The sequence below is a fragment of the Bos indicus genome, chromosome 12, assembly GCF_029378745.1.
Source record: "Bos indicus isolate NIAB-ARS_2022 breed Sahiwal x Tharparkar chromosome 12, NIAB-ARS_B.indTharparkar_mat_pri_1.0, whole genome shotgun sequence".
NCBI lineage: Eukaryota > Metazoa > Chordata > Mammalia > Artiodactyla > Bovidae > Bos > Bos indicus.
Window position 1 is genome coordinate 28,918,922 of NC_091771.1, and position 14,678 is coordinate 28,933,599.

At 43.8% G+C, this 14,678-nt stretch overlaps 1 protein-coding gene across 5 annotated transcripts in view; it reads right to left on the reverse strand.

The window, feature by feature from the left end:
- FRY (FRY microtubule binding protein) overlaps positions 1–7,091 on the reverse strand; it is a 329,636-nt gene extending 322,545 nt beyond the window's left edge. Inside the window, exons 1-2 of one of the 5 annotated variants that reach the window (XM_070800572.1) lie at positions 6,785–7,091; positions 5,827–5,996 (exon numbers count right to left, since the gene is read on the reverse strand). In XM_070800572.1, coding sequence (XP_070656673.1) covers positions 5,827–5,996; positions 6,785–6,900 — 286 coding nt within the window. In that variant the 5' untranslated portion in view covers positions 6,901–7,091. Of the gene's footprint in view, positions 1–5,826; positions 5,997–6,078; positions 6,173–6,784 lie in introns of those variants that run through there. The other 4 variants (XM_070800573.1, XM_019971430.2, XM_019971431.2 and 1 more) reach the window with 4 other exon arrangements.
- Positions 7,092–14,678: the final 7,587 nt, after the last annotated feature.

The window sequence follows — 14,678 nt, forward strand, 5'->3', positions numbered from 1 at the left end:
ATATTTTAAGACTGAGCAGATGAGATGCATCAACTTGTCTGCTTAGGAGAGCTGAGTGAACAGCCTCTGACACCTGGGACCTGAGCCCCACTCTGTTCCACGTGCAGGAAGGGATGCTCACTTCAATCTGAAATGCCCATGGGTGTGGTATGTGTTAGGACCACTTCTCTCTCCTCCTCTGCTTTCTTAGATCACTGAGCTGAGGCCCCTGCTCTGAAGCTGCTGGAATTCTTTCAGGAGGATGAGGAAGTCAGGCTGCCTGCCTGCTAGGGACCTACCTACAATTTTGTTTGGGGGGGTGGGGTGCTGCACCAGGTCTTAGTTGAGGCATGTGGTATCTAGTTCCCTGACCTGGGAATGAACCCAGGCCCCTGCATTGGGAACCCAGAGTCTTAGCCCATTGGACCACCAGGGAAGTCCTGAGACCTACGTACATTCTTAATGCCTGGCCTGGCAGAACTGAGATGGTGGAACTTCAAATGAGCAACTCAAACTAGTTCTACTGTTGAGGTTTCTTCAAGAGAAAGATAAATGGTTAATTTTTGATGATTTTGTAAAAATCATATGAATATGATGTTTATATGTACTGGTTTTGGGTACGATTCATTGCTGTGAGTATGGTGTCCCCTCATTCCTTGACTCAAGAGGTATTTGCCAGATTATCCGGTATGCAAGGCATCCTGCTAGGAAAATTCGTTCCCATCAGTCACATAAGAAACTGTCTTCTTTTTTGCTGTCTTCCCAAGGGCTAGAATAGATCCTGGGATACAGAGGATCCTAACACATTTTAATGAATGAATTACACACTGAGACAGGGGTACCTGCACTCCCCCTCACCGGGAGCTCCTACAGTGACGAACATCATTAATAAAGACCTTGCCCTTTGACAGTCTCTACTGCCAACTAGTTCTTTTCTAGAGCTAGAATGAGATGGGCTCCACAGGAAGGACACTGCCTCACAGTAAATTAGTTAACTCACCACTAATTGAAGTTAATTAGTTAACTTCACTGAACACTGACCACCTATGGTGCCCAACTCCTCCGATACAACTGGGCTGCTCGAAGACATATATGTCCCTGTTTTCAAAGAGTTTCTGTACAAAACTTAACAGTTTCCACCAAGCAATAAAGTACTGAACCCTTTCACAACCTAAGACAACTGAACACAACCCCAGGAAGAAAGGGAAGGACTCTACATGCAGTAATGAGGCCAAGGAGGTGGTCAGCACAGAGGAGAATGCAAGAGAGGCCAGAAGACTGGGCGATTAAGAAGACAGAAGTCGCAAATCAGGCCTTGAAGCCCAGGTGGAGAAGGGAAGAAAGAGCAGAACGGGAATACAGGCGTGTGTGTGGTGTGTGTGTGTGTGGTATATATGTGTGTCTATGGTGTGGTGTGGTGTGTGGTGTGGTGTGTGTGTGGTATATATGTGTGTCTGTGGTGTGGTATGTGGTGTGGTGTGTGTGGTGTATGTGTGTGCAGTGTGTGTGTGGTGTGTGTGTGTGTGGTGTGTGGTATGTGTGCGGTGTATGTGTGTGGTATGTGGTGTGTATGTGTGTGGTGTGTGTGTGTGGTATGTGGTGTGTATGTGTGTGGTGTGTGTGGTATGTGGTGTGTGTGATGTATGTGTGTGCAGTGTGTGTGTGTGGTGTGTGTGTGTGTATGTGGTGTGTGTGGTATGTGGTGTGTGTGTGCAGTGTGTGTGGTGTGTGCGGTGTGTGTGGTGTGGTATGTGTGTGTGGTGTGTGTATGTGTGTGGTGTGTGTGTGGTGTGTGGTGTATGTGTGTGGTGTGTGTGTGTGTGTGGTGTGTGGTGTGTGTGGGTGTGTGGTGTGTGTGCAGTGTGTGTGTGTGCAGTGTGTGTGTGTGTGTGTTGTGTGTATGTGTGGTGTGTGTGTGTGTGGTGTGTGTGTATGTGTGTGCAGTGTGTGCGGTGTGTGTGGTGTGGTGTGTGTGTGTGGTGTGTGTGGTGTTTGTATGTGTGTGGTGTGTGTGTGGTGTATGTGTGTGTGTGGTGTGTGGTGTATGTGTGTGTGGTGTGTGTGTGTGTGGTGTGTGTATGTGTGTGGTGTGTGTGTGTATGGTGTGTGTGTGTGGTGTGTGTGTGTGTCGTGTGTGGTGTATGTGTGTGTGTGGTGTGTGTGTCTGTGGTGTGTGTGTGTGTGCGGTGTGGTGTGTGTTTGTGTGTGTATATTGGGAGTGAGAGAGGATGGGAGGGTGAAAGAGGCATACAGAGCGCACAGGCACACCAGGAGCTCACTCTGTCCACCACAATTTGAGTCAACTGAATAAATATTTACTGAGTTCATGCTGTGTGCCAAGCATTGTGACAGGTACAAGGGACACAATGGTTAACAGGACTGATATGGTCCCTGATATGGTCCCTGGCTCCCGGGCTAGCGGAAGATATAGACAAGTAAACGGATAATTACAATACAATACAATAAGTGTTATGATAGGGAAAAGTCCAGGTGTCATGAGAAGGAACGGAGAAGGGACCCAACCCAGATGGGAGGGTCAGGAAAATTTCCTGGACGTTTCCTAAGAAGGTGGTCAAGCTGACACCTGAAGCTAAGGTAGGAATTAGTCAGGTGTAACTGGGCATGTAGGTGATACAGCACTTAACCCAGAAGAGCAGGTGTGATGGGCCACGGGGATCTGAAGTGGGCTGGGTTTGCAGGACAGCAAGAGGAGGAATGCTAAGAGATGGGCCAAGGACAGAAGCACTGGTTGGGTAAGCAGTCTCGTGTACTTTGCATTAAGAAGTCTGGACTTTATCCTAAGAGCGAAGGGAGTCACTGAAGAATTTAAGGGAATGAAACAAACACATTTTCATTTTGGGTAGATAACCATCTGACATGTGGGATGGTCCTTAGAGGAGAAATGGGCAATAAGAACAGAATAACATGTAGCTTGCTTCTTCATGGTCCAACCTAGCCCAGTGTAAGAACTAAATGAATATTTCATGAGTGAATGAATGAACTGATCAACACAGCAGTCAATCGCTTGGCTCAGGATTGAGAACAGGGGACTTGAGATAGAGGATAATGCTACCTGGGAGTCTGTAAGGGTCAGAGTGAATACACATCAGAACACTGACACGTCTTCAATCTTGAATCTCATCAGACAAATGATAACAACAATGATCATTTTGAGTTGGTGCTTAAATTCCCCTGATGCTTGGTCCCACATTATATCTGCTCTTTACGTGTCACTACATATCATATAGGGGCTTCCCTGGTGGCTCAGCTGGTGAAGAATCTGCCTGCAATGCACGAGACACTGGTTCTATTCCTGGGTTGGGAAGATCCCCTGGAGAAGGGATAGACTACCCACACCAGTATTCTTGGGCTTCCCTCACGGCTCAGATGGTAAAGAATCTGCCTGCAATGTAGGAGACCTGGGTTTGATTCCTGGGTTGGGAAGATCCCCTGGAGGAGGGCATGGCAACCCACTCCTGTATTCCTGCCTGGAGAATCCCTGTGGACAGAGGAGCCTGGTGAGCTACAGTCCATGGGGGTCGCAAAGAGTCAGACATGACTGAGCACAACAACACACTTGATGTACACTTCTCTTTCAGCTGACCTTCAGGAGCTGCAGTGGGTTTTTCAGGCCAGGGTATTTCTAAGTCATCTATCGTAAAAAGAAGTTAGTGCAACCTGCATGACAGTGAAGTTGTGGTTTATTTGAAATCGAATGTAGACAAAAAAGAAGTAGCCAGCATTGTTCAAACTTCAGGCAGGTAACTCTCCACCTTGTCACCTGGATACCGTGGCACACAGGGAGGCTGTTAAGAGTTCATCCCCTCTTGCTGTCCCCAAGGTGGGGAATGGCAGCAGAACTAGGCAGAAGAAAAAGAATGTCACTGAAGGCCACAGGGGTCGGTGAGGTGGCTCGGAAACCACGAACAGCCCTTTAGGGACACAGTCTACTCTAAAACCCAGGTCCCCTAAGTTCAGCGCCTCTTCCACAACTCCACCCTGTCCAGTTAATTAGGACAGTCCAAGATCTTAGAAAGGAATGACTTGTGTGAGGTTAGAGTTAGAGGTCTTCTCATAATTCTGTGATTGTAGCTGACAGCCTGGAGCGAGATAACCTTCTAGAAAGAGAAGGCAAAACGGAAATGGGGGCTGGAGAGGGCGAGATGTTCCGGATCTGGCTGTCTGGAAGTGTGGGGGAGGGGTAGTAGAGAAAAGCCTGGTGAATCATGACACACGTGGATCCAATGTTGTTGTTGTTTAGTCGCTCAGTCGCGTCCCACTCTTTTTTGACCCCATGGACTCTAGCCTGCCAGGCTCCTCTGTCCATGGGAGTTCCCAGGCAAGAATACTGGAGTGGGTTGCCATTGCCTCCTCCAGGGGATCTTCCTAAACCAGGGATCGAACCTGTGTCTCCTGCACTGGCAGGCGGATTCTTTAGCACTGAGCCACCAGGGAAGCCCATATGGATTCCCGTACATTAAACCAAAAACAAGGAGAAGAAAGAGCGGAAGGTGAAGAACAGGCCTGGGAGCAGGTTTCTGAAGAAGGGCTAGGGAACCAGCTCTACAGAAAGCATTTCGTGTCACACAGGCTCAGGAGAGTGAGGCAGGTCTGGGCTCCTCATTACTTTAAGATCAAAGAGAACAGGCAGAAAGTTACTGTGTTTTTAGATACTTCAGACACTCAAACGCTCCTCCTCACAGCCTTGTTTCCATCATCCCCTTCCTTCTCCTGCCAATGCACCTACACACGTACACCTCTGGCCCACTGCAACCCCGGGCTTTGCTTTTTCCTGCAGAGTATTTCCACACCAAGGTAGCATCACTGACCCAGGAACTTCATGAACACAAGAACTTCCTTATGAACTGAAATTTTCAGCTTGTGGCCTTGGTGGCTCACATTTCTAAATCATCACCTAGCTATTCAATATTTCCTAAAATAGTACAAAGACTCTGAGGGGGAGTCTGTTTCATTTTTATGACGAACGAAAGCTTGAATGAATTCTCGTTTATTTTCTATCATCACAGAATTAGATTTCAGCAGCTGGGTCTAATCTATCAATCTAACCGATCAATCACAACAAAAGGCCATTTTCAGTTTCTCCAGAAAATTCCAATGCAAACAGTACTGAAATAAGTTGACTAAATAATTCATCCTCTCCAGGGATCACGCACCAGTGAAACCTCAGCGAGAGTTCACTGTCGCAGGCACCTTATACAATCTACACACCTGTAATACCAGGCTTGGCCACCTAAGCCCACCACCAGAGTCTCTTTATCGAGATTGAAATCTGGGAGTCTTCTGAGCTCCAGTACACTCCACCATCTACACTGTTTAATCGAGCCCTTTACTACAAATGGTTTTAGGCTCTAATGCAAGACAGGAATTTGAAGCATGCATTTGAGTATTTAACGGCGTTAATTTCTGGTGCACACAAACATCAGCTTCACTCAACAATCCAATAATCTTGCAAAATAAAGAAAATATGTCAGAAAATGAAATGCAGCATGGAATTCTCCAGGACTGCAAGCAAAGCAGGTCCCAGATTCCGCAGCCCAACAGAATAGCCGCCTATTTACAGATACTTAAAGTCAAAGAGTCACCTATTTACAGACCCTTAAAGATATGAAAATAAATCAAGAAAAGAAAAAGGATGAGAGTGCTTTCAGGTGAAAGAATTGTTCTAATTTTTTTTTTTTTTTTTTACAATTAAACATGTTTACTGCCTCAAGTTCTCAAACATGTCCCAAGTTAATCTGAAATGTAACACATCTGATCGTTAGAAATGAAATACAATCCTTGTTGTTGTTGTTTTAACTGGCAGGCATCAATTGAAACAAATCCTACCTGGAAATATGGATGGTCTCTTTTTTGGGCGCCTCAGGTGAATGGGTTCCAAGTTTCTAAAGTTTCTTTGAAGTCTTGCTTTAATATCATTTCCTATGAGTAATTCAGGTGGCAGGCTGCTCCGTCTTGATTTATAATCATTTTGTGATGAATTTAGTTTGTTCTTCGTCCTGGAATATAAATTGCTGTCATCAACCGCCATGGTAGGAAATACATTTGATTTTCCTGGCAAAAAATTCTGAAAAGCCTAACCCGGGCGCAGCCGCCTCTGTCTCCACCCCAGACTCAGGAGTTCTCATGCTTTGCCCCGCACTTGTTTGGGAAGCTTAGCAAGTTGATAGGCGTGGACTTGAACAGGTGTAGAATTACTAAGCAGTCCCTCCTATCCACAGTAAAGAGCACAGGGGAGGAGAGATCTAAAAAATCATTAGGTGCAGGAGGCTGAGGAATGCCAACAGCTGTGGCACACGGGTAATAAAAGGGGCCAGATGAGTGCTGAGCGTGATCTCTGTTTTATTGGTGCGACGCCATAAAGCAACCACAACTTACTCTTTCAGAATGAATACCTATGCAAATCACAAGCCTAATTATTATTGTTTTCTGAAACTCTTGGAGATTTTTTTTTTATAGAAGTTTTTGGGAAACTCTGGGAAACAGTTTTACATTCCCTCCTACCTTTTTGTTTCACACGACACAGGCAGAGCAAACGTCTGTCTTTACGACATTCCTTATCTGGCGGGCAGTGGACTGGAAGTGGGCTGGACGGAGATGACAGATGGCTGGGATGAGCAGGAAGGACCCCGGGGTGGGCCTGCATGAGCAGCAGTGCCGCTGGGAACCCAGTGCAGCCCCCCACCCTTGCCTCCCCTCCTGCGCTCTACCTGGAAGATGGCTTCTGGGAAAGGTCAGCTGTCTGACAAGGTGAAGTCAGAGGTCTAACCAGTGAGCTGTGACCTACCACAGATGGCACTCTCCACTCAGCCAGTGGAAAGGACCCTGAGGTCTCTGCCGGGATCCCGCCTGGCTCGCAACTAACGTGGCCAACTGGTTTGGTGGTCTGAGAAAAAGCAGCATTCACCAGATTCCGGCTCGACCTGTCCCATGCTTGCTTTCTCTCTCTTCCGGACTTTGCATTCATACATCCTTTGTTCCCTTCCCCCTTGCTCCATTTATGTGGAAAGGCTCTGCCCTCTTTTCTCTGACTCTGCAGAACTCATAGTTCTACCATTTATCCTCTCATGTCCCAGGGCTGGGTTTCCTCTCCCCTGCTCCTCCTGGGTCTCTCTCTCTCTCTCTCTCTCTCTCTCTCTCTCTCTCTCTCACACACACACACACACACACACTCCCCTTATGTTCTGTCTGACTGCAGTGTGAGTCAGAAGATAAAGATGATAAAATCTGCCTTTTCTCTTCCCAGTGCCTGGAATCAGTAGATGCGTAACATTATAAGGGATTTAGAGGCTGTTTCAGAAATTACTGTTTACTTTGGTTTGTGCTTGTATGTGTGCCTCTGAACAGACTGTTTGCAAGCCTCTGGACTGTAGCCGGCCAGGATCCTCTGTCCGTGGAATTCTTCAGGCCAGAGTACTGGAGTGGGTTGCCATGCCCTTCTCTGGGGATTTTCCTAAACCAGGGATGGAACCCACATCTCTTTATGTCTCCTGCATTGGCAGGTGGGTTCTTTACCACTAGTGCCACCTGGGAAGCCCTTACTTTGGTTTACTGTATATCAAGTAGGTTAGATTATTTGATAGAATGTAGGAGCTGGGTCTTTTCACCTGAGTATAAGTTTCATTCTCTTTTCTCCTTTTAGCAAATAGTTCTTTTTACAACAGATTTTCTGAAGAGTAAAGTTTTTTTTTTTTTTTTTAAGAAGTGTGTCCAGATTAGGGTTGCACTATAACCCATAAATTATAATTATAATCCAGCAACTGTTTACATATTAGATTATTAAGTTATTTTACTAAGTATACACCATTTCCCTTGCAGGACTTAAAACTATTTTGTCAAGTTGGAACACACCACAAACTTCAAAACAATGAGTGGCTTGTACAAAACTATTCTGAAAAGCCCATGAGACTTCTTAAATCTCCCTTAGCTTAATAAAAACACTTTTTTTTTCCAGCAAAGAAATTAAAAGTAAAGCATTACTTAAAGTTTGAGGTAACGAGTTAACAGGAGAAAAAATACATTCCCATAATAAAAATCTAGAGAACAGTGGTTAAGGTCTGAGTCCTTAACAGGGTAGAGCCCTAGGCCACAAAATACTGGATGTTAACAGAGGGAAATCTAGCAAAGATAAGCTGAAAGTCGAGCTTTGAGGGACTCTATTTCCCAATTCACAGTATCCTCAGGGGACTGAACAAGAGTGCAGACGAAATGAAATGGAGCCTCAGAAGCAAGGTGTGATTATCACATAGAGTGTGGGACAGGCATGGCTGCCCACGGAGAGCCTGGCTGCAACACAGGGTTAAGAGCTCAGGCATCTGGAACACAGTAACAACAGCTGTGGTTGCTGCACCCTTAATACCGGCCAGGTTCTGTGCTAAGCTTTGGACATGCATCATCTCACGGATCCCTCCTAATCCCCCTGTTCTACAGACGAGCACACCGAGACTGCCAAATGCCAAGGAACCGGGGAGAGGAGGTCGGAACACAGATTTGACCTGCCTCCAATGCTTCTGCCCAAGTAAGCTACACCATACTGAAGAAAACAGTAAGCTACACCATACTGAAGAAAACAAAACAAAAACTACCATACTCAAAAGTACGCCATGCTGCATTCTTAAAATGTATACGTGAAATCTGAAAGAACTCTAAAGTCTTTCTCTACCTTCCTAAGACAAGTCTAGGTTTTAGGCAGATTTCCATTGCGCCACTGAGTGAGGGAGGAGGGGTCTGGCTGACCTAACTCCAGCCCCCCAACACCACCCCCGCTATTAACCCAGCTGTCAGGACATTTGTAACATCCATGGAATGGCAGTAAGAAAAAGCAGAAGGAGAATTCAGATTCTTGCTTGAATAAAATGTATTCAAGTTGAGACTTTGCATATTAAGATGCCTTTTAGATAAACGTATTACATTTTCCTGAGATTTAAATTATAATTAGGGGGAAAAAAATCCCACCCCACTTGAAGGTGTCCCTCATCTCCTGATCTTCTAAAAATAAAATGATGTTAGAGAGGGTTCTAGGGTTCCAGATATTCTCAATGTAACCCTTCTCCTGCCCAACTATTCTCCACTCATTGGGAATAAAAAAAGATATGACTCTAGTCATTTAATATGTTTTCTTAAAGAGAAAAGTGAGAACAGCTTAAATGTGCTATTATTCAAATTTTAGGATAATGATAAAAGGGCCAATTTTTATTTTAAAATAGTATTAAATTTGTGAACATGAAAAAAATAAACTTTCCTTTCAAAATATTTAAATTGGTTGACAAGATGAATGATAATCAGCCACAAAGAATTCAGCTTGGTTTGGGCTAAAGGAGAATATTCACAGACTGTGATGTTAAGTCCATCTCCCCCTCTTCATGGTAACAGTCACAAGTGGAATTTCATTTTTTTTTCAAGTAGTGCAAAGAATGATGTTGATATTGGGCTCTGAGCTCAAAGAAATCTTAGAGTGTAATTAAGTAATTTAAAATATATAATTGGACATCTTCTATTCCTATACTTTTAATAATCATGATGCTTTAAAGGTTTCCATTCTCCTAAAAATCCAATATATTCATCTCCTTTGAATTATTCTAATATCTTATACTTCAAGAAGCTGTTTATTTTTTTTATTAAATGATGTTACCATCTCATGAACATACATAAAAACGTTCTTCCTGCTAATAAGACATTGTCTTCTTTCTCTTTGAGTGTTCAAATGTTCCATAGAAAGACATTTATTTCCTTATTTTATGGCTATAATTTTCTTGCAAATTTTGGTAGTTTTAAGAAGAGAATTTTAAAGTGAATTTTGGTAGTTTTAAAAAATCTAAATTATTTGAATTTTTTGAGTAAAAGGCAAGTTGAGAACTGTACAATTTTATAACTGTCACCATCTTGCTCATTATCACCTTCTGAGAAATGATCCACCAGGATTTTAGGCCTGTTAAGATTCACCCAATAAACTCCCAAATCTCAGTCTGACTCAATCTGACTCTCAATTTTACATCCTGCAAATATTTCTGAATTTTTGAGCTCTCTATTCAGTTTGTAAACTGAGAGGACCCATTATTCAGTGGGTTTGACACCAGGAAAAAAAATCATTGTACAGAATATCAGGATGAAGAATATATCACCAAGCCAAGCTCCACCGAAGCATCCCTCTGAGAGGTCACCTGCCGCCTCTCACTGCCGACACATCTCTGCCTGGTGTTGTTAGCACACCTGCAGTATTATCCAGGGTGTGACTACGGCAGAAGAAATCTTCCCTCAGTTCCTAAAAATACAATGGAGGTTTTCAGTATTTATCTCATTGGCTGTCCCTGGCAAATTAACACTAATGGCCAGCCTTTCCCTCTTCCGATTCTCTGCTCCCTTGGTGTCCTTGACACTAATATCTCTTGTTTTTCGTCCTCCCTCTCAGATCCCTTATGCTTGGATTCTTTCAGGACTCCTTAGAAGTGTATTTTCTTCCCTCCTTCACTCTCCCCTTTTCTTTGGCCAGCCCACTGGTTGAGCATCTACTTTGTGTTTGATCCCTGGTCTGGGAGATGCCCTGAAGAAGGAAATCCCACTCCAGTATCCTTGCCTGGGAAATCCCATGGACGGAGGAGCCTGGTCGGCTATACAGCCCATGCGGTTGCAAAGAGTCAGACACAGCTAGCAACTAAACAACAACATGCCTGACACCGTGAGAAGTCGAAGGTCTCTGCCCTCAAGAAGCTCTGCGTCTGGGAAGGGAGCAGACCTATAACAAACAAGTTACTGGCGCACAGAGTGATCCCTCTGTGCAGAGGTGAGGTAGAGAAAGCTACTTTGTCAGCTCTTTCTGGTGGGGAGGGGACTGGGAAGGGAAGGGTTTTCAGGGAAGAAGGAGCGAGTTTGCAAAGAAAGATGGAGGGAACCAAGGCAAAGGCACTAACACGTGACATCACAGCCAATGCCCACACGATTCTGCACTGACACTGGGCCTGCCAGACACGGCAAGAGACGGAGCGATCCCAGCAGATAGGGGACAGAAGGAAAAACCGTAAGCTGGCATTACTATACATATTTCTAAACACCACCGAAAACTGGACATACAGAAGACAATCTCCTTTAAAAAAAAAAAAAACTGACTCCAACCTTTCCAAACACTTTGGTAATTCCGAACGAAATTTAAAAAGACATTTAAAAAAAATCTTGCTCCAGTAAGTAACCCTTCTCCTGAACCATCTTTATTTATTCCAGAATCTATGATACAGAGGCTTGTGGAAGTAGACTCTTACCCAAGTTTTTAATGTCATACAGGCTGTACCTTTTTTAAAAAAGCTTTCAAACCAGCTCTTACTGGCTTGAAATCCAACTTTATTTGCGCTTGCATTCTTCTTTGTCCAATTTTGCAAGTCTCAGCAAAATGCCAGCATAACTGCCTGGACTGTTCTCAAATGAAGGTAGGGCTTAAGGGCACATTTTTCTGGGCTTGTTGAGGAGCTCTTTGAAGAGAGGACAACATAAACAAATCTCCCTCCTTGCCCCCAACACACCCACACGGTCTGCGAGAGGAAGGATGGGTAGCTAATTTTTTCTTTTTAAGGAACTGAACTGAAATTTGCATAAGAGAATTGAAGTGTTTATTTTGTCCAAATACTAGATGGTGTAACCTCAGAAATGCGGTTGCTAAAACCAGGTTGATAAGTGTCTGCTGTCACTCAGACAGCCTCAGCAGCGCTGTCACTCAGTGGGGCTCAGCCAAGGTCTCAGCCCCGACTTAACTTCCGTCTGCGTATCGAGGATGTTAAGTCCAACTCCACCTCAAACTTCTCCGTGGTGTGCTAGATCTGAGACGGTGGGTGGTGTACACATTTGTCAAAAGGAATCAAACTCTATACTTTTAAGTATGACAGGTTTCCCAGGTGGCTCAGTGGTAAAGAATCTGCCTGCCAATGCAGGAGATGTGGGTTTGATCCCTGACTCAGGAAGATCCTCTGGTGAAGGGAATGGCTACCCACTGCAGTATTCTTGTCTGGAGAAATCCCATGGGCAGAGAAGCCTGGTGGACTACAGTCCAGGGGGTTACAAAGAGTTAGACTCAACTGAGCACACAGTACACACACACACATACACACACACACACACACACACACACAGGAGCAATTTATTATACATCAATTATACCGCAATACAACTTTTTTTCAAAAGGCAAAGTTATACTTCTCCCCCAGTGCATTCAACCAAGATTCAGACATATTCTGGGCTTCAGTTAATAAAATTAATCAATAAAAGTAGAAAAAATTCCAATTGCATCATCTGTCTCAGTTCAGTTCAGTCTCTCAGTCATGTCCGACTCTTTGCAACCACATGCACTACAGCACGCCAGGCCTCCCTGTCCACCACCAACTCCCGGAGTTCACTCAGACTCAGGTCATCTGCCTCAAGGGGGAGTAAAAAATACACACAGACTCAAGAGTTATGTGAGTCCTTTTCACTTAAGAATTTTCTTAACCTGAATCATGTCTTCAGTGTTCAATTTACACACTGCAGAGCTCCAAGAATGCCTGAAAGACGTCTATCTGATAATCCCATGTAACACATTCACTGTGAGTTGCCCAGAGAAGGTGCTCAATAAATACTACAGAATGAACAACAAGTAAATGAGTAAAAGACTGCAATTGAAAGAAAAAAAAAAAATGAAGGCATGTCTTAAGAGGAAGTTTCCTTACAAGCTACCAAGAAAAAGCGTGAGATCTTTTAGGCCAAAGAACTTCAAGATTAAGATAAACATGGGTTATCTTAAATGACTTGGGTAGTAACCCTGCTAGACACTGAGAGCTGGATGAAATGAGCTGGTTTGAAAATGAGTCAAAGTCGCTCAGTCACGTCCGACTCTTTGCGACCCCATGGACTATACAGTCCATGGAATTCTCCAGGCCAAAATACTGGAGTGGGTAGCCTTTCCCTCCTCCGGGGGATCTTTCCAACCCAGGGGTTGAACCTAGGTCTCCCGCATTACAGGCAGATTCTCTACCACAAGGGAAGCCCAAGGATACTGGAGTGGGTAGCCTACCCCTTCTCCAGCGGACCTTCCTGACCCAGGAATCGAAACGGGGTCTCCTGCACCGCTGGCAGATTCTTTACCAGCTAAGCTACCAGGGAAGCCCCTGCTGGTCTGAAGACTTCCGACAATTTCAGACGCTGCTGACATTCTTGGGACTCTCCTATGGGAACCTTCCAGACTTAAGTGGCAGCATGAGTGCCTGCACTGGCTTTGTAGCTGGATCCAACACTGCACTGATCATTCAGGTGACATCACCCATTTAACGAAAAACTGTGAAATGTCATAGTCACTGAACTAGCTCTTCTGTGCAAATTCAGGTGTTGTTCAGTTGCTAAGTCATTTCCGACTCTTTGCAATCTCATGGACTGCAGTACACCAAGCCTCCCTGTCCTTCACCATCTCCCAGAGCTTGCTCAAACTCATCTACTGAGTCAGTGATGCCATCCAACCATCTCATCCTCTGTCGCCCCCTTTTCCTCTTGCCCTCAATCTTTCCTATCATCAGGGTCTTTTTCAGTGAGTCAGCTCTTGCACAATAAAAAAACTTTATAATTCACACCATTTAAATCCCAAGATAACTTTATATGGTTAGCATTTTTAAAAAACATCTCATTGCTTCTTATGCAAACGAAAGTAAAAAATGAAGTCTCTCAGAAACTGATATTAAGCAGACCAAAACCAACTCTTAAGAATGTAGATTTAAACATCATAATTTAAAAATCTGATCGAGCAGACAGAGAATTCTCTACCCCAAAATAATGTCTTAAATTTATTTAGAACATCTAAAAAATGATTGGCTTTGCTGGTGGCTCAAATAGTAAATAATCTGCCTGCAATGGAGGAGACCTGGGTTCAGTCCCTGGGTCAGGAAGATCCCCTGGAAAAGGGAATGGCAACCCACTCCAGTATGGACCACGGACAAGGCCATGAAACAAAATTCAAAATACCAGAATTGTTTTTTATCATACTCTATGAGATATTCTTTTATCACAACCCAATAAAACTGGGAGTCAATAAAAAACAGCAACAAACATTTTCTTTTAGTCTAATGCTGATAATAGTCTTTGTTATGTATTCTCCTAGTCATGTCCTGTCTAAGTATTTTTCCTGTAGTATTTCCTTGGTCTTCATGAGTGTGGTACCACCACTGCCTCCACTTTATAGAGGAGGAAACTCTTTAAGAGGGGCCAAGAATAGTGCAAGATGCAAGAGGGTTCTCTTTTCTTCACATCCTCTCCAGCATTTATTGTTTGTAGATTTTTTGATGATGGTCTTTATGACCAATGTCAGGTGATATGTCATTGTAGTTTTGATTTGCATTTCTCTAATAATGAGCAATGTTGAGAATCTTCTCATGTGTTTGCTGGCTGTCTCTATGTCTTCCTTGGAAAAATGTCTGTTTAGGTGTTTCGACCATTTTTTTGATTGAGTTGTTTGGTTTTTTCATATTGAGTTGCATGAGCTACTTGTATATTTTGGACATTAATCCTTTGTCAGTTGCTTTGTTTGAAAATATTTTCTCTCAGTCTGAGAGGAAGGCTCAAGAGCAAGGGCATATATATATGTGTGTATATATATGTATATATGCTGATTCATCTTGTTGTATGGTAGAAACTAACAAAACCCTGAAGCAATTATACTCTAATTTAAAAATTTTAGC